Source organism: Arachis ipaensis, chromosome B3 (genome assembly GCF_059453495.1).
Source record: "Arachis ipaensis isolate K30076 ecotype BB chromosome B3, ASM5945349v1, whole genome shotgun sequence".
Classification (NCBI taxonomy): domain Eukaryota; kingdom Viridiplantae; phylum Streptophyta; class Magnoliopsida; order Fabales; family Fabaceae; genus Arachis; species Arachis ipaensis.
Window position 1 is genome coordinate 22,922,618 of NC_142438.1, and position 26,623 is coordinate 22,949,240.

The 26,623-nt window shown below is 31.4% G+C and overlaps 3 protein-coding genes across 3 annotated transcripts; 1 reads left to right on the top strand and 2 right to left on the bottom strand.

The window, feature by feature from the left end:
- Positions 1-1,517: 1,517 nt before the first annotated feature.
- Positions 1,518-6,291, bottom strand: SRD2 (snRNA activating complex family protein). The gene is made up of 11 exons (XM_016332756.3): positions 5,985-6,291; positions 5,847-5,902; positions 5,687-5,753; positions 5,561-5,613; positions 4,653-4,710; positions 3,964-4,052; positions 3,791-3,875; positions 3,177-3,272; positions 2,882-3,007; positions 2,545-2,805; positions 1,518-2,136 (listed from the first exon to the last, which is right to left on the bottom strand). The coding sequence occupies exons 1-11, from the start codon at positions 6,126-6,128 to the stop codon at positions 1,852-1,854; spliced, it is 1,320 nt and encodes a 439-aa protein (XP_016188242.1). The 5' UTR covers positions 6,129-6,291; the 3' UTR covers positions 1,518-1,851.
- A 6,828-nt stretch (positions 6,292-13,119) lies between these two features.
- Positions 13,120-19,384, bottom strand: LOC110269410 (serine/threonine-protein phosphatase 7 long form homolog). Its single transcript, XM_088506809.1, has 6 exons — positions 19,237-19,384; positions 15,953-16,101; positions 13,989-14,704; positions 13,820-13,898; positions 13,450-13,736; positions 13,120-13,288 (listed from the first exon to the last, which is right to left on the bottom strand). The coding sequence occupies exons 1-6, from the start codon at positions 19,382-19,384 to the stop codon at positions 13,120-13,122; spliced, it is 1,548 nt and encodes a 515-aa protein (XP_088362935.1).
- Positions 19,385-21,167: 1,783 nt separating this feature from the next.
- LOC107629839 (uncharacterized) lies at positions 21,168-24,036 on the top strand. The gene is made up of 5 exons (XM_016332755.3): positions 21,168-21,499; positions 22,349-22,462; positions 22,560-22,632; positions 22,941-23,006; positions 23,488-24,036. Exons 2-5 carry the CDS (start codon positions 22,416-22,418, stop codon positions 23,632-23,634), a joined length of 333 nt encoding a protein of 110 aa, XP_016188241.1. The 5' UTR covers positions 21,168-21,499; positions 22,349-22,415; the 3' UTR covers positions 23,635-24,036.
- The last annotated feature ends 2,587 nt before the right edge of the window (positions 24,037-26,623 follow it).

A 26,623-nucleotide genomic window follows, 5' to 3' on the forward strand; every position in this document is an offset into this window, starting at 1 on the left:
GAAATAACCTAGAAGGGTGTGAAATTATAAAAATTGAAATAAACAAAGCTAGTAGAATGAATTTCATAATTTGAAATTAATAAAAACTTGAAAAAAAATAATTTGAAATTTTTTAATTTAAAACTATTAGTAATTAACGTTGCATAATATATTTTAAAATAAATCATTCTAATTAAACAAGTTAAACAAAGGCACTACTAATGTTTAAGGGTTTTTTTATTCAATATTATTTTTTATTTTGGATTGAGTGTTTAGAGTTTGTAATTTGAGATTATAGTTTAGGATTAGGTTAGAGTTGGGGTATTTTAGATTTGGGATTTGGGTTTAGAGTATGTTCTTGAGAGTTTAGTATTTAGAAGTTAGGATTTAGGGGTTAAGGGTGTAAAATTTTTAGTTTAGTGTTTAAGATTTAGTGAGGTATATTTAGTTTTTTTTTTTAATTAGTTTATAAATTTAAAATTAATGAATATTAATTTAAAATTGACAAATATTTAATATATATTTTTGAGAATGTAGAATTTTAAGGGTTTAGATAGAATTTGTAAATTAATTTGATTTTATGAAAAAAAATTTATTTTTATTTTAAAAAATTTTATAAAAACATAAAAGCAATGAAAAATAAGCCTAATATTTATTAGTGTAAAAATATAGAATTTGAAATAAACAAATGCAGCCGAATATATTTAGAAGTTGAAATTCTTAATAATTTGATAAAAACCCCTATATTTTTGTCTCTCTGGCGCTTCAATTAATAATACCATTTCCCTTGCTTCTATTATTATCAACAAATGGACTAGCTATGGCTACATTTAGAACCCAGCCCAACCATTAAAAATTTTTAAAAATTTATTGGTCAACTCCAAAAAAGTCCAACAACTAATCACAACATTAATTTTTCAACTAATTTAATATTAATGATTTCCATGCACTGGACAATTTCTGTGAATCTGTGATATCTCTGCAGAACTTGTCAGGCTAACTTAACACGCGTAAAACTCATCTTTCACCACGTCTTTTCAGCATCTGCTGAAAAAAATTTCTTTCGCACCGTAGCACTGCCCTTAAAAATAAGCCAAAATTTTCTATATACTAATTTAAATTTAAATCTCTTAAAGATAACTTAATTTAAATTCTTCTGAATATGTATCACTTTATTTATTATATTTTATAATTTTTTTAATTTTTAAAATAAAATTATAAATTGCAAAAGCCAATAGGTATTCAATGATATTTAAAAAATGTTACAAAAATACTTGAACTTATCAAAACCAAATAGAAAAAAAGGTTACGCTTTTCAGTTTTCATTACACTTTATCAAAAAACTATATTTAAACAAATACTTCATTATATATACGACATAGATTTACATAATTAAATTTTATTATATTATAAAATTATGATATAATTTTTTATTTAAGCAAATACTTCAATATATATAAATAATATATATTAACCGAATTAATTTTACTATTATATTATCATTGTATTATACTATAAAATTTATTACAATACAATTCTGTTTTAACTTTTTAAGTTATATTGGTTGATTATGTTATAACTATAAAATACAAAATTTCTCCAGTATCATTTTAATTATCTAAAAGATTTTGTGCAAAAAATTTATACCGTTCATTTTTCGTACATTGTGGGACTCTAAATCTAGTTCATAAAATTTGCAAACATGCCTCTAAAAGATGCAAGTGCCCATCTAATCTAACACTACGCTCTATACTATCCTCTTGGCTCCGGAGATTTTAGCGCTTCCGTAGATACCAAACTAAATGCACCACCAAATGCAATTTTTGTTTTTTTATGACATCCTCGTGAAAGTGTTCTTCAAACTAAAAGGAACTAATCGTGATTATAATCATATTCTAGGAAGCTGTTATAATATGGCAAGCCATCGTCGTTGAAGTGGAGGAGCGAAAAACATTCATCACAAAAGTAACAAGGGTTTTGTGGTGTCCATTTGTCATCGGCTGTTACCTTTGTAGCTCTGAATATTTTGCAAGCACTGCATTTCTTAAAAACCGTTTTCAGTTGAAAGGTGACTATTGGATAAACCGTCCGATTATGCACATCATCGGTATGAAATAACCTCATATCTCGAATCACTAAGGTATGCGTGCAATCACCCTGCAGATATGAAAAAGATAAATGTCAGGGAGGCCAACATCTTTTTATTAATATTTGCCAACACCTTATTTTTAACTAGGGTTTAAAGTTTATGATTTAGAATTTAGTACTTAGGATTTTAGTGTTGGCCAAAAATGATAAATTTTGTTAGTCACGTAGCATTGCTCGTACAAAAAAGAAAGCAACTGTGTCGTGATTTCTTCTAATATATTTTGAGCAAAAATTAGATGCACATCTAACATTCTATGCATAAGAAAAATCATGGTATTCAAGTATCTGTAGTTAGCCCTTTTACCCTCTGATGTAAAATTGCAAAAGCTAAGCTACACTTCCCTTTGATTTACCATACGTGTCTATGGGAAGAGGGTAATAACCAAACATTAATTCCGAGAACTAAAACGAAATTACCTGGTGACAATAGAGGTATCCAGCACCAAGTCGAAATAGTAAGTCACAAAAACGTATCTTTTGCATCTCAATCGATGCAAAGCGAGGCAAGTTTGATGCAGATACTTCACCCATAATTGCTTTATGTTTCTGGTGTAGTCTGCCACTTATAATATATTCCCATTTTTTTTGCACCTCCTCCTTTGAGTTTCGGAGCCAATCCAGTATAGGTTTGGCATAATTAATAGCAGATGGGTCTCTCAAATCAGTGTAAAATACATCCTACAAAAAAGTGACCTTTTTGTCATGTACAAGGAATAAAAAATCACCTTAATACCAGTGTAAAAGAGATGCTTACTTCAATGAGAAAATATCCAGAAGGATCATACTGCCCAGCTTTTTGCATCACCTGGTCCATTGAGCAATGGATCTTGTCCCTTAAATCAGTTAAAGGCTGCTTTCCAAGAACTAACAACTCTTGGGTCTACCAAAATAAAAGTAAAAATATCAAATACGCAGAGATGAACCTGTTGTTAATCAGCTGTTTTGTGGTAGTTAACTTGTTATAGGAGAGTTTTTTTTTTTCAGAAATTACATATTGAATTTTAGCATTGTTAAAATCAATATGGTATTGAACTATTGATGTTGAATACCTTGACACACTGTCGAACATTATGGTAAACCTCCACGGATAGAAGAACTTCAGGAAATGTCACAGGTATGTGTTGTTGAAGATCTGCTGCACTGACCTGCCATACATTAAACCAGAAGAATGACTAGAAGCGCATACACATGGAAAGAAGAAGAAGAAGAAGAAGAAGTTAAGGCACACACAAGTCAATTACGGTTCGAACCTATTTGTAGTATAATAATGATATATTGGATATTGAACAAATATTAGGAGTCCATTATTGAGGAAGCAGCCAATGAAAAAGCATCAATTCAGGATAGCAGCGAACTGCATCGAAGTCACAAATGGAAATCTTTAAGTAATGCCTGATTTATTTCCGACATGAATTTTAATGCTTTTAGTTGGTCAATAATGGTCATAAACTAACTACTTAAGAGATAAAAGTTAGACATATATATGATCCAACAAAGAGAACAACATAAACAAGAAATACAGCAATTCAATAAGGCACGCATCTCTAAGTGCATACAACTTAGTTAATTACTCTAACTACTAACAGTAGGATAACATTAGTGTGCATATTTTCCAATTTGAAACCAAATGATTTTTTATATCAGATAAGAATCTCAAAGCAACCTTTTTGGTATAATTTGTGGACCTAAGTGATCTCATCCTTTCGTTCCTGCCTGGTTTGAGGGTTTCAATGATCTTGCAAGCAGGACTAAAACAAAGACAAGATACATTAAATTAGAATAATAGATAGATCTGATGAAAAATGGAATAATCACATAAATAGTAATGATACCAACTTAAATGAATGAAGTCTCGCTGATTCCTTGTCTTCTTCTTGCCTTTGTTTGATTCTCACAACTTGCTCCACCTTTTCTATACAACCACTCTGTAAATTAATGAAATAAATGATTATTTTTGCTTTTCTTCTTTTGAAAAGGACAAAAAAGTTGGATATTAGAGAGAGATATTTTATATTGAAAAGCTAAATGATCATAAGTTCCAAAGGGATTGTGCACACATATCCTTTCAAAGTCTATATGTGAAAAGCTTCGATTTCCATTATTTATTCTAACAGCAAACTTAATTGAATCACACAACAGCAAATACAGAAACAGTTCTGACACATCCTTTGCACATTTAACATGCTTATATCCACTTGATCACGTTTCGATAAAAAAATAAAATCAAATCAAATCAAATCAAATCGACTTAAATGCAAAAGAACATAATTGAATCCAGATGATTCAGCTCATACACGAAACAAAATTGCAAACCAAGATGAAATGTTTAATATCCCATTTTAAAGGTGGTGACCCAAGCCCAAGCCCCCGGCATTTTTTTAGGGGCCAACCCTTCAAGTTATAGTTCATGTATATATAAAGATAAAATGTCATGGCATATCATGTATGTCACTATCAACACGAAAGAAACAATTTAACCATAAAATAATGCCATGAACATAATTTCTTTTAGAGAGTTGGCATACCTCAAGAATAGGAGTATTTGTTCCTTTCCGTTTTTTCCTTGACCTCTTTTCATCACCCCTACAACAAATCCAACAAGAAACTCTTTACATAATTTGTTCACTGCAAAGTGTAAAACTTGATAGAGAAAGAAATTGAAAGAGATGCAATAAGATTTTTTTTTGTTAGGCTCCCTGTATATGGCATTTTCACTAAAGAATTTACGACAAGTATCAATGTAGTACAACTACATAAACATTACTAAGATTCATGTATTTGACATAATTGCAACCAAATTGTTAGGTACCCAAGTGAAGAAAAAAAGAAGAATGAGCGAAAAGAAGCAATTAAGATAGTTAGAGAAAAGAGTGGTAAAATAGCTCCTTCGCCTTTTATTTTACAATAGAAGAATGAAAGAAAAGAGAGATGAAAATAAAATAAAGTGGGACCAGCTGATGTAACAAATAGGACAGCTGGAGAAGTTATTGGAGAGGGCACGAATGAGGGATGAATCCTGTTATAGGAGAGAGTATTGAGAGTGTATAAGATTGATGAAGGGAATCAATATGGCAGGAAGGATCTAGGCTGCGAAGAACCTTAGGAGAGTGGTGGCTCCTCAAATGCTACCTTGCTCCCTTCTTTTCAGTACTTAGTTCTTATATGAATATATCAAAGACTGAGAGTATCACCTTGATATGTTCCAGCTCCTCTGTTTCTTATCTACTCTCTCTTTTTTAATTCTATGCTACATCTACTACTCTTATTCTGTTGCTACTTTTAGTCTTGCACATATCCACAATAAGGTTGAAGGAGAGAAGCAATACAGCTCGAAAAAAAAAAAACTAAGAGTCTGAAACCTAGTATAAAATGAATTCAGATAAGGGCCGTCTACATTAGTGTAATAACTAACAAAAAATCATGCATGACTAACCCCACTTTGGATTGGTCTGAAGGTGGTGGACGATTTTCATTGTTCTCCATACCCTACAATAGCACTTCCATTAAATCTGTTCAAATATTAAACAAAAGGAAAAATATAAAAGTTCATGGAGAATACCTCAAATACTTCCTTCAAAGACATATCCATTAGCTCGTCCTCTGTAAATATTTTAAGATCATCAACCCTGAAAATGTATCAATACCATTAACAAGTAGAGACCCTATGTATTAATGAGCAGTGATGAGAGGAGGAAAACAATAACAGTAAGAATGCATACGAGACATCATCATCAGAGATTCGGGTGGCATCTTGTGATAATTCAGCCTCTAGATTCTGCATAAACAAAAAACAGTTTTTCAAAGAAGACTAAGGGGAAAAGGTAGCAAAATTGTTGGGGAGAGAGAGAGAGAGAGACCTGAAGTTCAGAAATTATAGAGTTTTCAAACTGAGGAACCCTTGTGGAGGGGCTGACCATATTGGGAACATAAATGGGTCCACCCCTTGGAATTGAGAGATCACAATCTAGTGCTTCTGGAACTGAAGATTCTATGAAATCCATTGCCGTACAATACACAACTTAACCACCAAAGGCACAAACAGAGCTTCCTGCTCCAAATTACTAGACAAAAAGATCCAGGCAGGGGAAAGAAATTTGAAGAGGTTTAGGAACGAAGTAGGTTCTTTGACCAGGCTCTACTATCGTTGCTTCCACTGTGACATGCCTACTGCCATTCAAAAACATAATCATCAGACATAAAAGGATGTCCCAACTCATTCACCAGAATAAATGTCTGGCATTCATACCGAGGCTATAATTACAAATACAAGGTTTGGCTCAAATTTGGCCATGCAGTTATAGCCCATCACCCCAGAATCATGCAGTCATTTGAAACCTGAGTACTTGCCATTGATACAGGAAATCAAGTAGTTATTAAATTTGATTTGGTGAATGACTCAGCTGAGGCACTGAGTCAATATTCCACTAGTGGGTCACTAATTGAACCGGTTGAACAAGATATAATTATATAATAAATCCAAAATTAATTTATTGATTTGACAGAAACAGCTAACTCAATTTAATGAGTACAAAAATATAAATAAACAAGTATAAGACATTTCTAACCAAAAGAAAACAGTAAACCCAATTAACCACTTAAAAAACAGATGACAAACAAGACACAATTAACTCTGAAACTTATCATAGAATTAGAGAGTACGCTGCCCAGCATCAAAACCAAACAATTCCAGTGCCCACTGTAAACAGCATAGTCTCACACTACAATATCTTATAGTACACTCCAGCATCAAACTAAAAGCTCATTTTGTGACAATTGCAACAATTGAAAATCAATGTTCAGAAGCAAAAATGACAGATCAATAGTTAAATTCATCAAAACATCAGATCACATAACAACGACAAATCAAGGGCCAAAACGATCCATCCATATTCTTCTTATGTATTATGTTTATGTTAATTGTATTCTCCAGGCATGGAGAAAAATGTAATAAAACTTGACAATTTTTTTAAATATTGACAATTCTGAATTTTGATTAAGTTCCAAATTTATTACATCAGCTGATCAAAGCAAAGCAAGCAATTTCAAGGGAAATAGCCTGTAAAGATGCAGCAGATCCTTTCACACATATTACAAATTGTTAGGCATTTGAAATGCCATATGTTCAAGATCCAAATAGGAACAAAATATTAATCAAGAACTGCAAACAATCATATGCAAGGCACTTATTATATCGTGTTTAATGAAGATGGATTAGGAAACCTAAATGGCCAGCAAAACAGAAGCAAAATAAGGCCTATCTCCTTCCATTTGTCTAATTAAATTCTAATGGCAAGCAAAACAGAAGCAAATTAAGGCTCCAGAATGTTAATTAGTCCATTCTTTCTTAAAGTAACAAGGTTTAATCATACACAAGTAAATTAATCAAGCTTAATCACCCACTGTATTTTAACCCAATCTAAGAAAATAGAAATTTCAAAAATATTCAATAATCAAGTAATCAAAAGCCAAGATATCGAGAGCGGCAAACAAAAGTACAAGAGAGCACACCGTTGGAGAGAGCTGACTGGCGGCGAGAGAGTACAGAGGAAGTGACCGAAACTGGATGAGTAGAGAGCACAACAGCGGCGGAGAGAGGCACATAACACCAGAGGAGAGCAGATTGGCGATGAGGTCACAGGTTGCAGCCTCGCTGGAGAGATATTACATAGCAACAACGACGGTGGAGAGAGAAGACACAGCTAAGAATAAATCAATACCGCCTATGTAAGAATAAATAAATCAATCAATACTAAGAATCAAAACTTAGAGCAACAAATTCATCTGATTGACAATTTTCAACAACGAATTCAACTATGATAATTTTCAGCAATACAAGATTTAGCTAGGTGATTATTTCAGCAAGACAGCAACAAATTCAAGGCTCAGTGATAATTACAGCAACAAAATTGAAAAAGAAAGAACAGGGGAATTTGTTGCAACTCACCAAATCGGGGGACCAGCTGCTGGTTGCGCAAAGGAAGCTGATAGTGAGGCCCGAGGCAAGAATACAACAACGACGACAATCCCCGGGACCTGCTGGTTCTGCCGCCGGCGACGACGAGCGCAGGAAAGGCGCGCGACTGAGTGCGAGACGGCGACGAGACGACGAGCTTGAGTGCGAGACTGGAGACGAGAGAGCTTGAGTGCGAGAGCGACAGTGAGAGAGATGAGCGAGTGACGAGACTGAGTGGTGAGTGCGAGAGGAAGGAGACGTTCGTTGAGGTCTTGAGGCTGATCACTGAGCAGATTAGGGTACGTCGTTTTGATGAAACCCAGGCGTATCAAACCTTTTTTACGGGTCTGATGTTAGGCGGTTCGAAGGGTGGTTCAACTCGACCAAATGACAGAATTTCCAGTCAAACTGTGCCTGTGTTGAGCCGGATCCGATAACTGGTTTTTTATTTTTTGTGTTAGGGTTAACTACCAAAAACTCCCCCGAATTATTTAAACGCCGACAAAAAATACACCCAAATTTTACTATCGACAAAAATACCTTTAAATAATTTAAAAACACAACAAAAATACCCAACAGTAAATATGTATTTTCAAAAAATGCCTTAGAGATTAAATTTTGATGCAATTTTTTGTAAGAATAATTATAAAATTGAGATATTATTATTTTTCTAATCATGCTTGCAAAAAATTACATCAAAATTCAATCTCTAAAGTATTTTTTAAAAATACATATTTACTGTTGGGTATTTTTGTTGTATTTTTAAATTATTTAAAGGCATTTTTGTTGATAGTAACATTCGGGTACATTTTTGTCAGCGTTTAAATAATTAAGGGGCGTTTTTTGCAGTTAACCCTTTGTGTTATAATTTAAGTGGTTTTTTTGTTTTTTTTTTATTTACAAATTTGAGAGGTAGATTTGTTATGGAAAATTTTTTGAAACATGTAAATTAGATTCTTAATTTGTTTTACATCAAACAAAATTTTATTTTATCACAAATTAGAATCTCTAATTTGTGTATTATGAACATTTAACTCTCAAATTTGAGAGTTTAAATTTTTTTTAATAAAATAAATAAAATCTATATAAAAAAACATATTAATTAACCATGATATTAAATTATATACAATGTTTTTCTATTACTAAAAAAATTGGCTCAGATAACTATCCAAAAAAATGTTAAGAATATATTAGTGTGCTGAAAAAGATATTTTCGGCTGATTCTTTGTTTTTTAAATTTTGTATGCAAATTGGAGGGTCCGTTTTGTTTAGAGGATACGAAATTCACTTAAACAAAATCGGACCGTGCGATATCTCCGTGATCAAATCGGATGGTCCATTTTCTCTGTTGATTTGTTTTTCGAATTTGGTTCTACTAGTCACTGGGTCCGAGTTGTGCATGAGGACTATTTTTTTTTTAATTTACAGTAAATGAAATCGGACGATCCGTTTTCATTATTATATAGTATTTTTGAATTAGGTTAAACAACTCGGTTGGTCCGAGTTGTGTGTGTATATATATACTTGTGAAGGTGTGCGAACCGTAGACAGCCGACCAGATCCAAGTTTCTTCATCTTGTTCGACTTCTCTTCTTCTTTCTCTGGGTCTGGTGTCTGTTTACTTGGGTTGGAAAAAAAAATTGATGGTAAAGTTTCTGTTTTTGTTTAAGTGAGTGAGAGGAATGGATGATAGAGTCCTTTTAAAAGTGTATTATTTTGGTCAGATTTTGTTGCAAGCGCCTGAAGGAGTAAAATTTGTTTGTGAAGATCCGTTAGATGTTGTTATTCCCTTCACAATTTCGTTTGAAGAGCTTAAAGGCGTGATTTGTGAGAAGATATAGATTCGTATATGTCAAGAAAAATATTATGTATTTTATACAGATATCCTGTACCAGTATTTGGTGGATTCGTTCAATTTCAGACCAAATATACAACGGATGAGGCGAGCATGCAGGAGATGTTTTCAATGTATATTGAAAGTCGTGCTCAAATCTCGTTCATCGAGTTGTACATTGAATTCGAACAATCTGAGGCCGACCGAAATATTTTACGAGAAGACTACAATAGTGACATTGAGGAAGAGTTCGAAAGCAATTACGAAGTTGTTGGTCCAGACGGAGATGAAGAGCAAGGTGACGACACTATGGCTCCGAATGTGACAGACGTGGCAAATGCACTCGCGAACGAGGTGCCATTTGAGGAACCATCTTTCATGCGAGTTTTGGATTTGGAAGCCATGCATGCTCCAGAGTTTCTGGGCTATATGAGTGCAGGTGTCAATCTATTATTTGTAAAAAAGTTTATTTAGTCAAGTTTAAGATAAAAATATTTTGAAATAATTAGTATTTATTAACCAGTATTTATTTAGTTATTTTGTTAATTAGGATTTATTAATAAGTATTTATTATAGTATTTATGAAGTTATTTAGGCAATTGGTATTTATTTTTAGTTATTTAGTTAAATCGTACTTATTTAGTTATTTAGTTAATTAGGATTTATTAATAAGTATTTATTATAGTATTTATTATAGTATTTATGAAATTATTTAGGCAATTGGTATTTATTTTTAGTTATTTAGTTAGTTTGTATTTATTTAGTTATTTAGTTAAGTTGGGTTTATTAATAAGTATTTATTATGGTATTTATGAAGTTATTTAGGATATTGGTATTTATTTTGAGTTATTTAGTTAAATTGTATTTATTTAGTTATTTAGTTAATTAGGATTTATTAATAAGTATTTGTTATAGTATTTATTATAGTATTTATGAAATTATTTAGGCAATTTGTATTTATTTTTAGTTATTTAGTTAGTTTGTATTTATTTAGTTATTTAGTTAATTAGGATTTATTAATAAGTATTTATTATGGTATTTATGAAGTTATTTAGGGTATTGGTATTTATTTTTAGTTATTTAGTTAATTTTTATTAATTTAGTTATTTAGTTAATTAGGGTTAATTCATTAGTATTTGTGATAGTATTTGTTTTTAGTTATTTAGGCGATTACTATTTATTTTTAGTGATTTAGTTAATTTGTATTTATTTAGTTATTTAGTTAATTAGGATTTATTAATGAGTATTTGTTATAGTATTTATTTTTAGTTATTTAGGCGATTAGTATTTATTTTTAGTTATTTAGATAATTTGTATTAATTAACAGTATGTATTAATGTGTTTGTGTTTTTATTTTATTGAGATTGAGATAATAACGTAATGTAAAGCTTATTTATATCATTATTAATGTTGTCAGTACTGATTTACTTTTAATTTTGGTCATTACACAATCGTTTATTAAATACTTATGGTATGGCTGCCGTCCTGACAGAAGTTTCTTTAGTCGCAGATGGTGAATTCGCAGATGGCAAAAGTTTATTAAGTCATTCTACAGACTTAATGAGTTGTTCACACGGAAAAGAGCTGAGGCAGAGGCTCGGATCAATGATGGCCATGTTTTTTCTGAGCATGTGACCTCCAAAATTCATGCAAATCAACTTGCATTAGGAAACATTCAGGTTAATTGTTTCGACAGGCAGAATGAGGTCTTTGAAGTGCGCGAGATGCCAAGTGGAGTGGAGTATGCTGTTGATCTCCGTCGTCAACGATGTGACTGTGGTGAGTTCCAGGTAGACCGGATTCTTTGTCGGCATGTGTTTGCATGTTGTGCAAATCAACGACTAGATTGGCAGGTGTATGTGCATTATGTTTTTAAGATGGACCAAGTTAGACGCGTTTATCGGGCTAGGTTTAGGCCACTCGGGAATCTAACTACGTGGCCTTCTTACAATGGTCCTCGATTCGTACCAAATCCGTATCTGAGACGCGTTTCCAAAGGTCGCCCCAGGATGACGCGCTTCTTGAATGAAATGGACACACAGATGTTACGTCGTTCGAGGCGATGTAGGCAATGTGCGGCTGACGGACACAATCGTAGTAGATGCCGTCAGGGAGGTGGTCCAGGTACTGACCATAATGCGCAGTAGATTCATATGATATTTGAAAAAAATGTAACTTATGTACATGTACTTTATGATAATTGAATCATTGTAACCTTATGTACATGTACCTTATGATAATTGAATCATTATAACCTGTGTCAATGTACTTTATGATAACTGAATCATTGTAACCTATGTCCAAGTAAAGATTCACATGCAAAGTCATCATATGTACAATTGTTTAATGAAATTTAAGAAATTCATCTGAAACAATACTTAGTTGGTACTTAGGAAAGCTTAGTCATACATAAGTAGTTAAAGTATACTTGACGAAAGATAACTGATACATAGAGAAAACTAACTACACCACAACTACTTTCTTGCTGTCCACTTTTCAAAGTTCACAAGGTTCTTACATTTCTTCGCAGCCTTTTTGAACACAGACGACGTGTATCGACTCGCGCTACGACGCGGTAGATCAATCCTGAAATTGTAGCATTTGCCTGTCTCAACGGGAGTACTTTTGTCACCTGTATATAATGCAATCAGACCAAGCAAGTATATAGTATAATCAACCTTAACCAACATACCATACATGAATATAATATCATCAATTGACCAAACAAGCGTATAATTTAATCATTCCTACCCAACAAACCATACAATACTGTGATAACATCAATTGACTGAATAAGTAAAGCAATATTGAACCTGCGTCATTACAGGATTTTTCATCCTGGTCCATGTCCTCATCTTCTTCCTCCTCTGTGTCCTCGTCCTCATCTCCCTCGTCTTCCTCGTCATCTGGCTCATCCACTAAGTACTCATCAGTCTCATGCTCAAATGTCTTAGCATTTTCTTCAATCAAAGTCATCAAAACATGGTTTGGGTTTTGACTATTCAGAACTCCTCGACCACCGACACTCCTACTAGAATCACCAAATACAAATCCTCTAGAAGCAACCGAGTAGGTGAGAAATGGATACCTCGCGTCAAACGAATGCCTACCCACCATGAAGTCGGCCTGATGGCCATGTTGTGCTTGGTCGGCATCTGAGGCCATGAACCCAAGCAACTGGCTAAAAGAACCTCCGTCCCTTGAGTCAAACTGTGGCGTAACCCAATGCTGCTGATGTATCGGGAACGACGTAATAAACTGTGTCTGAGGTACATATTGGCTTGTAGAATGATGTTGTTCTTCTGGCGGTGGAGGTGGAGGTGGAGGTGGAGGTGGAGATGGCGGTGGAGGCAGTGGTGACTATGGCTCCTGCTCTTCATTTATATCATCCATAACCTGGTCACCCTCAACATCCTCTTGGACCACAAGATCCGACAAGTTCAAGTGATCGCCATACTTTGAACGGTACCAGTACATATAAGTATCTAATGGCTACTGTGGAGCCATGGGTTCCTCAGTAAGAACGTGATTATACCTGTTTGTCCACTGCATCACCCAAAATGAATGACTCGTGGCTGTGGCCCAATTCAAATTCTTAGGACCAGTTAAGACTTCTCCATGTGCCCGGTCTAGATTCCGTTCCTGATGAGAAACTCCCTGAATGAAACCGAACTGTTGTCTAAACCTGTCGGTAGCATGCCATTCAATACACTCAAAAGATACCAACGGAACCGTTGCACTCCAGATCACCGAGTGTATATAGATTTCTGCAGGAATTATGTCTGGATCAACACGATCAACAGAATATGCAACCCACAAAAACTGGTAACAATAAAGCAAACAAATAATTAAAATCCAAATAACTAAATCACTAGAATTGACCCAAATAGAACGTTAATGCAAACACACCTGGCATTCCTGAAGATCATCCAAGGCCTTCCAAAAATGAGCAAGTTTGAGATATCTATAGACTCGGTCTCCACGCTCCCAGTTACACCACCTAATATAACGCATCTCATTAACATAATTGGATTCTAAACATGAAGATACCAGGTAAATGTAAGATAATGTAACCTGTTTGCAAGCGGAAAACTACGAGGTTCCCTAGGAATCAGCGCTAGATATGGTAGGCGCATCCATGCCCAACACAGTAGAAGTGTTAGCGGACCATCAATTTCCTTACAGTCAAAACGTGATACCCTGCATAAACTCCTGTACAGGTGAGCTAGGCATGCTGATCCCCAACTATACTGTCTAATACTAGCAAAATCACTCAGCAGAGGTAGAAACTTCCAGTGGACAGATGCCTCAGACTTGTCTCCAAACAAGATCGTACCGATCAACAACATGATGTGGCACTTAACGTACACCTGTATACTGTTCTCATCAGTCAACTGTAACTGTTCTTTTAAATCCCGTAGCCACGTCAGTTTTATGCCGCTTCCTCGACAATCCGACTTTCTCGGTGCGACCCCAAATTGGTGCAGACACTCCACCTCTAAGACTTCTAAACTACTCAAAGTCATCCCTGTCACTGGAAGGCCGTCGGTCGGAAGACCAAAGATCATAGCCACGTCTTCTAGTGTCACGGCACATTCACCAACCGGAAGGTGAAAGGTATGTGTGTCCGGGTGCCACCTTTCCACTAAAGCATTTACCAGTGCTTTCTGACATTGAACAACTCCAATCTGGGCGACATGGTAAAACCCAGTTGATCGTAAATACTCCTCCACTCTCTTATTGTACCGATCCGGAGGGACATGGTGATCACATGTCAACATCCGTAAACCCTACAAAAGCATAACACAAGCACGATTCAAATTACACAACTATCATACATAATTTTAAAAAATCTAATTAAAACATATAATTATATTGAATCCAATTTACTAAGTAATAACATTTTTATCTCTAATTTTAATTAATGTACATAGACCCTATATCTAACTTACTGCAGATAATAATCACTAATACATACTTTCACTTTCTATTTAACTAATAATGTTCAAATGTAATAATAATAAAACCTCAACTAAAATAACATACTTCTGTCTATTAAAAGGCTAACAAGAAACAAGTAATTACTACCAAAAATGCAAATACATTATACTACACAGATCCTAATTTACTATTTAAAATTATCAACATTGTTCCAAGAAAATATACACCAAAAGTATCCTAAAATTATAATTTTTTAATTAATTATAACAATTAACTAATTAATTATTATTTCTAAAATTATTATAAAAGCTTATAAACAAGTCATTTTTAATACTAATCTATTATATTGAAAAAAAGGTCTAAACAAAAATTACTTATTTTTAAATACACATGTTTCTAACTATTACTTAAACATATAACCATAAATTCTTAAAATTAAACATAACAGTTAACTACTCTAATTTCAAATATTATTACAAAAATTTATTAACAACTAATTTTTAATACTGAACTATTCATATTCGAAAAAAATAACTAAACAAGAATTAATTATATTTAAACTCTCTTATCTAACTATTATTTAAATACATATTTCTAAATTTTTAAATTTAATTAGCACAGTTAACCACTTAACTATAATTTTTAATATTATTACAAAAAATTCTAAACAACAATTTTTTTTTATTTCTAATCTGTTATATTTAAAAAGAATCTAAATAACAATTAACTACATTTAAACATATATATTTCTAATTATTATTTAAACATATATTCTTTTTTTTTTGCTTTTTTTTGGTGACTTTTAAACATATATTCTTAAACTTCTACAATTAACCATAACTTCTAATATTATTCCAAAAAATTCTAAAAAACTATTTTTTTAATAATCTATTATATTATAAACAACTCTAAACAAGAACTAATTATATTTACACCTTATTTAAACATTTATTTTTAAATTTCTATCAATAAAATTATACACTAACTCATATATATGTTCTTCAGTTCAACTCCTAACAACTATAAATATAATTAAATTTCTAAAAATAAAAAATATAATTCTGAAAATATAAAAGAGATTTAACAAAAAAGCTTACATAATCAGAATAGCTGAGATATTTTACAATGTGAAGTTCTGGACGATCAACATTTCTAGGTTTTGATTTCTTTGACATTTTAGCTTTTTTTTTCCTCAAACAGATGAAGCTGAAAACGTTGAGGGAGGAAGAAGATGAAGTTCTGTATGCTAGGTAGGGAAGGAAGGGAAAGTGAATTTCCTAGGTACGCATGCAATGACTCTTAAAGGGGCACCGTCTGTGGGAAGTCCCACGCCAACAACACGGGGCCTATGAAAGAGCAAATCGGATGGTCCGCTTTTAGAGGAGGAAATCGGAAGGTCCGAGTTCTCCTAAGCAACTCGCACGGTCCGATTAGTGTCTTCCTGACACCACAACCCGGTAAAACTCTCCTACTCTCCATATCTGCGTCCTACACTAATGTAGCCTCCATAAGAAAATTAATTTGCGGATATTTTCCTGCAGGTGCTAAAACTAGGTGGCATGGTGAAAGAGTAAATGCGTATTTATGTTGCTTTTAAACTCTCATCATTTAGAGCATCTCCAATAGTGAGTTCCTCTTTCACTTTTTTCTGACATATAGGAATTCTAACCATTGGAAGGGAGAAGAAATGAGTTCCAGCACGAGGATCAAGGTAAGAGAGTCCCTCTAAGCAGGGACTCAAATTAACCAATAATAACTTGCCATTTGGCAAGTTATTATAAAAAAATAATAATATAAAATCTAAAATAATTAAATAATTATATTAAATAATTAAATAATAATTAAATTAGTAATAATTATAATAAAAATTATATTAAATAATTAAATTTTTATTTAATTAATGATTTATATTAATTATTTATATTATAATTAATTAAATTTACTTACATTAAAAAATAAATTTAATTTTATACTTTATAAAATAATATTTAGTTGAGTTGGTTATTTTTATTTTTAAAATTTAAAATGCTAATGATATTATTAAAATTAGCAGTTGTAAACACAAAACTCTAAATTAGTGTAATCCCGAATTATATATTGTGTATTATTATTATATATGAATTTATTTAATATTAATATCTTTTAATAATGAATTATTTTTAAATTTATAAATTTAAATAATATTATTGAAAAAATTTAATTATATTAATTTTAAATATTTTAATTAATTAATTAAGTGGGACCATAATAGGGACTAAAGTTAGTTTCTCTTAATGGAGAAGAGAGAGATACTTTGAGTTCCTATTTACTGTTTATGACGCAAAAGCTGATGTGGAGTTACTTTTTATGACAGGTGGGCCATAAACAAGAACTGGGATGAGTTCCCTACTGAAAATGATCTTATGTGTGATAACAGATCGTTTTCAAATAGTGATGTATATGGACAATATTAGATTTTTTTATTTGGTATCACATTAAGGTCTATGTGTTTTTTTTTTGTTATCTTGTTGAACAAAATGAAATGAGTATAATGTATCACGTTGAAGCTTTTTTGTTTGCTGTATGTTTTTTGGACCATAAAATATTTTTCGGACATAAAAATTAAATTGGGCCATAAAAATGCTATTATAGTAATAATAAATCATTTTTTTATTTCTTAATCTGTCGGGTTAGAGATTACTGTAGATAACAAAAAAATAAATTTTTAAAATAAATAATTTAAATATTTTATTTATAGATATAAGTAATTTTTAGGGCAAATCACATTAATAAACCAAGGGAAGCAAAATTTTACACAAATCTGCCAAATCAAAATCTGCTTCATGAATCAACCAATGCACATTTACATGTAGTTCGAACCAGTCTGATTCGAACTTCATTTTTACATAATTCGAACCAGTTTGGTTCGAATTTTGAAATATTAATGAGCTATCAATTCAAATTCCATACAATACTCTTTTGTCCATTTTTAATAACTCATAAATATTTTTTAATAAATTTTTTTAATAAATTTATTTAAATTATACTAAAAAAATATTTGATCCTATGCAAAACAATTTAAAAAAAATGGCTTAAAAAATATTAAGAGTACTATAAAAATTTGTAACGTTCTAATGACTTAGGACATTAAAGAAATACTCTGCATAGTCAATAATAATTTAAAAATTAAAGAAAAAATATTTTTATCATGTATTTACCTAAATCACTAGAATACTACAAACTTTTATAGTACTCATAACATCTTTTAAGCCATTTTTTTAAAATTATTTTGTATAGAATAAAATATTTTTTTAATTATTTTATATGGAATAAAATATTTTCTTTTATTTCTAAATTATCATTGACTATGTAGAGTATTTTATTTAAAATTTGAGTACATGCATGTATTTACCTAAGTTATTAGAACGTTACAAATTTTTATAGTACTCCTAACATTTTTTAAGCCATTTTTTTTAAATTGTTTTGCATAGGATCAAATATTTTTTGTAGTATAATTTAAATAAATTTATTAAAAAAATTTATTAAAAAATATTCGTGAGTTATTAAAAATGGACAAAAGAGTATTGTACGGAATTCGAATCGATAGCTCATTAATATTTTAAAGAAGTCTCGTAATTAAATATTTTGTTAGCTTTTTTTAATGTATAAAATAAAATATATATTTATTTAATTTTTAAATTATTAATTTTTTTTATAAGTGTATAATTCGAACCAAGCTGGTTCGAATTAGTGTGTGCGTGTGTTTGTGTGCTGGTTGGAATTATGTAGAAATGGAGTTCGAATCAGGCTGGTTCAAACTACATATAGATGTGCATTGGTGGATTCATGAAGCAGATTTTGATTTGGCGGATTTGTGTAAAATTTTGCTCCCTTTGGCTTATTTGAGTTTTTTACCCTAATTTTTAGTATATTTATCAATTTTTATTTTTTTTACATATTTTATTTATAGTGTAAACGAATTAAATTTGGTTATATCTCGTTTACATGGTAAAGAGATAAGACCCAATTTTATTTGGTTTTATCTCATTTGCAAACGAGATATATGGAATTTGGAAAAATACACATACTTCGTTTATACTGTAAACCAAGATTCTGAAAATTGGTTCAAACCAACCGGTCAAATCGGTCGAATCGCGAACCGATGGCAATTACAGTTTGGTCATACTCCAAAATCGTAGAAACAAAAAAACCAGAATAGAACCGCTAAATCGGCCGGTAACCGATTGGTCAAACCGAACCAGGACCCAACCGATTTTTTGAATTTGACCAAAAACATTGTGTTTTGTGACCTGATCCATTAACCACTACCAATCGTCCAATCCAGCAACCCTAAGTCCGTAACTCACTTCACTGCCGCACATCGCTCATCTTGTCGGCTCACCTCTACAGTAAGCACTCCTTGACTCCTCCTCTCCTCGTTGATGCAACCAGCGTTGATCACCCCACCCACGTTCCTCTGTTTCTGGTTCGTTTACTTCATCTCTGTCGTCGGCTCGCCGCCCAAATCGCCTTTTTGCTCGCCTCTCCATTCTCTACCGCGAGTGTCGTTGCATGCTTCTTCGACGTCGTCGACAGTAAACTCCTCGACTCTAACCTGGTCGTTCTTCTCTATATCATTCTTTCCTGTATTCCCGACTCTCTGACTCCCAAAATTAATTTTGAGTTTATCTTTTTGTCCAATTAATTTTTAAGATTCTAAACTGAATTTGTGTTCTGAGTTTGGAATTGGATTATTTATTTAATTTGTTAAATGCTGACGTGATTCTGAATTCAAATTAATTTGGATTCTAAGTTTGAAATTGGATTCAATTTAGTTTTTGTTGCTGCTGTGTTTTTAATTTAGTTTGAATTCAGAAGTTAAATTCAGCTGCTGATTAATGGATTAGAACTCAAACTAAATATAATGATATGCTTTGGCTCTCTTATATTCTTAAGGTTTAAAAATTTGTAATTGAATTGAACTTTGTTTTATGTTAGGATTATATGATTCTTGGTTTGAAGATCTCCATTATTCACTTTATGTAAAATACAAATAATGTTCTTATTTTTTATTATTGAAGTTATTGTTGAATATTTTTTATTCTGATTTTTTGTTGTTGATGTGATGACACATTAGGCTGCGTTTGTTTACAGATATATAGGACACTGAGACAAGATTCAGAGACACAAAATCGTGTTTGAGAGAGGAGACATGGACAGAGACAATGTGTCCAAAGACACTGAATTAGTGTATTTTGTGTCTATCCTAACAGGAAGGACACGGACACACTAACAAGTGACACAACTTATTTTTCATTTTTTTCATTATTTTTGTTAATTTTTTTATAATTATATTTTTTTATTATTATATTTTTCATCTCAAATTTTTTGTAGGGCTGCACATGGATCGGATAATATCCGCATATCCGTAGTAATTATCCGCATCCAATCCGAATTTTGCGGATATTATCCGATCCACACTATGGTAGGATATAAATAGCATAATTTAAGAAAGTAAACCCTAATATGATATAAATTTTAGTGTGTTGTTTTATGAATTTTATGATATCTTGTTTTTAATTTTTTATGTTATACTTCAATTTAGAATAATTAAACTTAAATCTTTGTTATTATTTTTTTTTTATTATTCAAGAGAACTTTTATTGATAATATTTTAGGAGTAAATAGGCTTAAGCTGTTAAACAGGTGAAAAATGAATTTTATGGATATTTTTGTAAAAATAGCCAAATAGAATCTTAAAATAGTTATTTTTTTAATTATGCGGATATACCCGATATCTGATTCAATCCGATGCGGATCGGATATGGCCTGAAAAAAATACGGATATCGTATCTAATCCGATCCGATAAGTGTAATGCAGATCGGATAGAATTTTAGGTTATATCCGATTCGATCCGATTCGTGTACAGATCTAATTTTTTGAATGAAAAAAAAGAGAATAAATTAGATTTTCATAATTTATTTTAATTTATCACCAAATAAAATATAAAAACATAAAATTTTATGTCTCTATATCTTATGTCTTTTTCTCAATATCTTATCTTATCTTGTTTTTAAAAAACAAACGTAATTTTAATGTTATTGCTAATTATTTGATTTCAACTTAAAAATTTATTATTTTGTAAATTTTTAATAATAAATTATAGATGTTGTGAAACTTTGAAATAGTTTAGAAATGATTGAGTTTGAATATATGAAATTATACATTGATTTTTTAATAATTTTATTATATATTTAATTAAATCGGTTTAATCACAGTTTAATTTTAATTGGACCATTGAATTACTAAATCAATCACTAGATCAGATCAATGACCAATTCGATTCTTGCAACCTTTGGAAAAAAAAAAACCCTAAAACCTACCCTCTTCCTCTTCGAGCCCCCATGAAGAAGGAGAAGGACCTCTGATGCTCTGACTCTCACACTCCCAAAAAAGCACTGGCCGCCGCCACCGCCGGGCTACTCTGCTTGTCTCGTGAGTTGCGACTCTCGCATCGGCCCCTCTGCGTCTCCTTCACGGCTTCACTGGCTCGTCGCCTCCTCTGCCTGACTTCGTCTCTCGTCGTAGTCGTCGTCTCGTCCTCGTCCGGCGTAGCTCACCGTCGCTTCTTCCTTCCCGCCGTGCTTGGTCTCCCACTTCTCAGGTATGTTTTTTAATTTTTTTATTTATTCAGTTATTAATTTATTGTCTTGTTGGGTTATAATTTGATTAACTGAACCACTGAAGAACTGACTAATGATGTTGATTAACTGAATTTGTTGAATCTTAATTGTTGTTGATTATATTTGGTTGATTATAATTTGTTGATTAACGTTGTAATGCCGAAAATTTTTGCTTGTGATTATAAATTTGCCTCTTTTAAAAAAATATCCCCAAATCTGTCTTTATTTTGATGTCTGATATTGAAATGATCAAATCTGTGGTGGATTTGAATGCTGCGGTAGCCATTGTATACAGTGTTTTGGAGAGGCTAGGATTCAGTGTTTGAAAATTTTGAATTTGAAAATTAGAAACAGATGAAGATGAAGATGAAGATGAGTAGTTGAATTCATTGCATATGGAAGGAAGATTCAGTAATTTTGTGTGATGGGAATATAGGGGGATTTAGAGTTGAATTTGTGTTATTATTGAGTTGAATTTTAAACTTGTTATTGATTATATTTGGTTGATTATAATTTGTTGATTCCTGGCAGATTATTCAATTTTTTATTTTATAGTGTAATATATTGTTCATTGTTGTTCTATGTTGTTGCTGTATATATGTTGACTATTTTATATTTTATTTATATAGGACTGGATTAATTGGTTCAACCTGTGACTCACTGGTTGAACCAATAATCCAGTGATTCAGTAGTTTGATCGGTTTGATTACCAATTCGATTCTGACAACTATGATTGGCTCGAATTGAAATTGGAATTTAGCCATTCCACACTTTGCTTTAGCGGATTCATACCTATCTTCGTTTCAATTTGATTGCTTCTTTTTCCCCAGAAAACCCGTGAGCGTGTTCCGTTATTATTCTCGCTCAGTTCGAAACCCCAATTTCTTTTCTCTTGCCATGGAACCTGGAAGATTTGATCCAACTTACTCTGCAGAGTTATTGAAGTACTTTCCCTTCAACCTGCGTCGTGCTTCTTTTTTTTTTCTTCAATTTATTTTATTTTTTGGAACCCAGTTTGATTCTGATTTTTATGTTGAACAGGCATATGGATAAGCAGAATGAGATCCTTATGGAAGCCTATAGATCAATGCTCCATGAATCGCAAAAACTTCAGGTTCTTTGCTTAGCACTAACCCTGAATTTTCCTGTCTCTAAATGTAATTTGTGCTTTTTTACTATTTTAGCTATTCTCTTTGACAAGGAAATTACATTCTTCATTTAGATAGTCCTAGTTTGATGCATTTTTCAGTAACAAATAACAAATGTGATGTTTGTAAGAGAGAAAGTACTTTTTGGTTTCTATTGGGATTGTGATACTGATTTCTGGTGGCATGTATCAATGAATTTCCGAATAATGATTTATTTTTCTGTGAGACATGTTTGTATTAATTCATCAACATTAATTCAAGTTCTAATTAATAGGTCGAAGAAGAAATGCTTATGCACAAGCTCTATGAAGTTATGTCAGCTCATGGTCTAACTAAAAAGGTATCTTGATCAACTCATCTCATCTCGTTTACAGTGTAGGGTTAGGGTTTGATCATTGGAATCCCATAAGGACCTAACTTCGATTCTCACCGCTGCCATAAAAATCATTTTGATAGATTATCTATAAGTACATAAAAACACTTGTAATATGCTCTAATTCTGGTAGGATGATTGGTGTTATATCTATCCAAATCTTTTAATATCAGGAAATTAATCCTGCATAGTTTTTTTTTTTTTCGATTACTGAGTTCGTCCAAAAGATTTAATTAGTAATTGTACATTCTTCAATGTGGATAATCTCACTAAAAGATACATTTTTCTGTTTGATTTGTGGCCCATAAAATGAATGAGCATGAATTAACATACAGATTATAGTAGTTGTAATCTAGAATTTCCCTCCTGTTTCATTGGAGGTGCATTCCATATGTATTATATATTTAGCTTCAAATATGTTTATTTCTTTATGTATACTTGTGTGCAGAGTGATGGCAATTCCAATGCTGTTGATAATGTTGGAGCTTTAACTGAAAATAACAATAACGAAGCTGTTACACACCCCAGCAGTATAGAAACTCGAGGGCAACAAAGGGAAATCACTCCTTTTCGATACACTTATAGGAGGAGATAAGAGAAAATAACAGAATGGGTGAGAGGAATTGGCTTTATTCATTCCCTTACTTCAATACATATTTCACTGGTCTGGAGAATTTCATACTAAAATCTCCTGCACTAGTGACTTCCTTCTTTCTATTTCTAATTCTAATCCATCTTAGTTCAATTCTTCTATCTTCTGTACTATTATTTTGTACGGGAGATCTTATAGAAGCCCATGACAAACAGTGAGGACATAGTTTAGAATTTAGATTCATTCACTCGTTAATTTGGAACAAATTAGCGGGAATGAAATAGATCTTTCTTTACTCTATATATCCTTTGCTTTGTTTTAATTTATTTTTTATCATAGCTTACTCTTTGTAAATGAATGCATTTTCTTGGCAATACAAAAGTTATGAAAAAATTTTCACTGCAATGTACATGACAACATGATCTTTGCCTTTTTAGCTGGATCGATGAAGCTATGATACTACTCTTAGTTTGATGATGTTGAAATTGCACTCAGTTTCGAGTTTGTTAATTAAGTAGATAAAAGATATTAAATTAGTAATAAAACTATAAAAGATATTACATCATTTTACATCATAGAATGTAAAGGAGATTAAGCACAAGTTTCTTGTGGCACAGGCAAATAAAATTCTGTCAATACCAGTCATTGTTATGTTGATCAAATCAAAAGGCTTGCGTTATGAAATTTATCGCTAACAATTCGGCCAACTACTATAAAATTTATAAACACATTTTTTACATATGTGATTGGTTCAACTAGATTAAATCATATAGATTTTAATGTCATATTAACAATTAAATTAATTTTTAATTTATTCCCAAAAACTAACTCACCAAATGAAAAATATCTTTCACTCATAAATTTTCTAAAAATAATACTTTTAAACGAGGTGTCACTTATAATACACCAGAGTCAGAGATTATTTTAAAAAATCAAGTACAGCTAAATTTTTTACATGACTTCATATTGCTTAAAGTGGAAATAGCAGTTTATAACAATAGCAGTAATATGAACCGACCTTGTGCAGAAATTAAAGAGCTTTTCGTTTTCATAGTGCAAGCTTGTCAATTCAATGGAAATTTGGAATCAAAATTGTTTCAAACGTGTTGATGTTGAGTGGCTGCATGCATCTGGCACTATCCTATACATAAATGATAAATGGACTTATTTATTTATTTATTTGTTAAAAAAAGAAGAAGAATAAAAAAGATTACAGCACTTCAATTAATATACTCTGGTATGCTTGTTGCACTTATAGATTTTATTGTGGTCCCTTCCTTTTCCAATATCCTACTATTTTTACAGCATTTTCGGTATTGTTTTATCCCCTGGCTTGTATAAATTAAAATGGGAATGGAATTGGATTCTGGTATCACTTTTGCTTTTTCTCCTGCTCTTGTTTGGTAGCTTAGGATCCTGGAATTGGGAATTATTTCCTTAAGTATAAACTTCAAAGTGGCATTAATAGGCTCTGACTTGTGTATGTGTTTCACAAGGGTATGTGTTTCATAAGATTGTTCTCTCTTTTCTCTAATGTCCTTATTATTAATAATTTTTTTCAACTTCAGTTACACGTAATCCTTTCCTATAGTCAAATTATTTTCTTAATCATTAATATAAATTATTGCACGGAAAAAAAAATAACAAAATAGTGTTTCGTAGCGTTGCGTTTGAAAAAGATGAATGAGACTGAGAAATAAAAACTATAGAGACTAAAATATAAAGATTAAATTAAGTTTTTATATTCTGTTGGATTAAATTATGTCTAAATATTATATTTGATTTAAGATAAATATAAAAATTGAGGGATAGATTTAAATTTTAAAAAGTTAAATAAAAATATATATTTTTTAAAAATATTAAATTTTTAATTTTTAGTTCTAAAAATTTCAGTCACCTCTTTGTTCTTATTTTTTAGAAGTAACAAAGAGACCGAAATTTTAATTTCAGTTTTTGACAACCAAACATAATAATCCTACAATATTAGTTTTAATTTCTAAAAACAAACACTACCTAACAGAACAACTTCGAATCCATTAAAAATAATATTTTTTAAAAGGACCCGTATCTTATTATTATTATTATTATTATTATTTAAATAATATTTTTTTGTGCTACTCATGCAATTTGACCCATTAATACAGGTAATCGTGTATGATGAGATTGTAGATAGGAGTTATTACCGTTTTAATATGTAAAGACAAATTATAACAACCTCCATTAAAGGGCCTTAACATAGAAGGATAAACTAAAAGCCTAAAACATTTGTATAACATACATATTCTTTATGAATCTTAATTTAGAAACATATTAACTTTTTTTCCCAATTAACCACTACTTTGATGTCTACCAAACAAAACTAGATATCACAGGGTTTACAATATCTAGTAAGATTAAATCCCTAAGAATCTGTAACTGGCATGTACCAAATAAATTTATAGTAGATAGAAATAAACATCCCTATATGTAAATTTTTTTGGCAAGACCCTGTGGGATATAGATTGGTAGTAGCTATAGGGGTAAAGGGTAATATGTGGTTTGTTCTAAAATTATTAATGAGGTTTGTTCATAGGAATAAGATACACCAAAAATGTAACACAGGATTTGTTAGCATTAATCAAATATGTATGTGTTAGACTGTTAGTTATTTCTATATATAAAAGTAAGATGTTTACAAATACTCATTTTTTTTTTCTAAAGCTTAAAAAAAAGTAAGAGTTTGGAATGATAGTATGAACTATTTCTAAGTTCAACTAAAAAGTCTTTAGGTAATCTCAACAATTTTTTTTTTATTTTAAATTCTAAAATCTCCACAAAAAAGTTAACAAAATAATTTTATAATAAAAACGAATTAATATTAATTATTTAAATGTTAAGTGTCTATATTTCTTCTTTTAAAGACTTATAAATAATCAAGTAAGTGCTATAAAAAATACAAAATAGAATTAAAAAATAGATACAATTGGAGATTATGTGTAAGTTAATATATAAA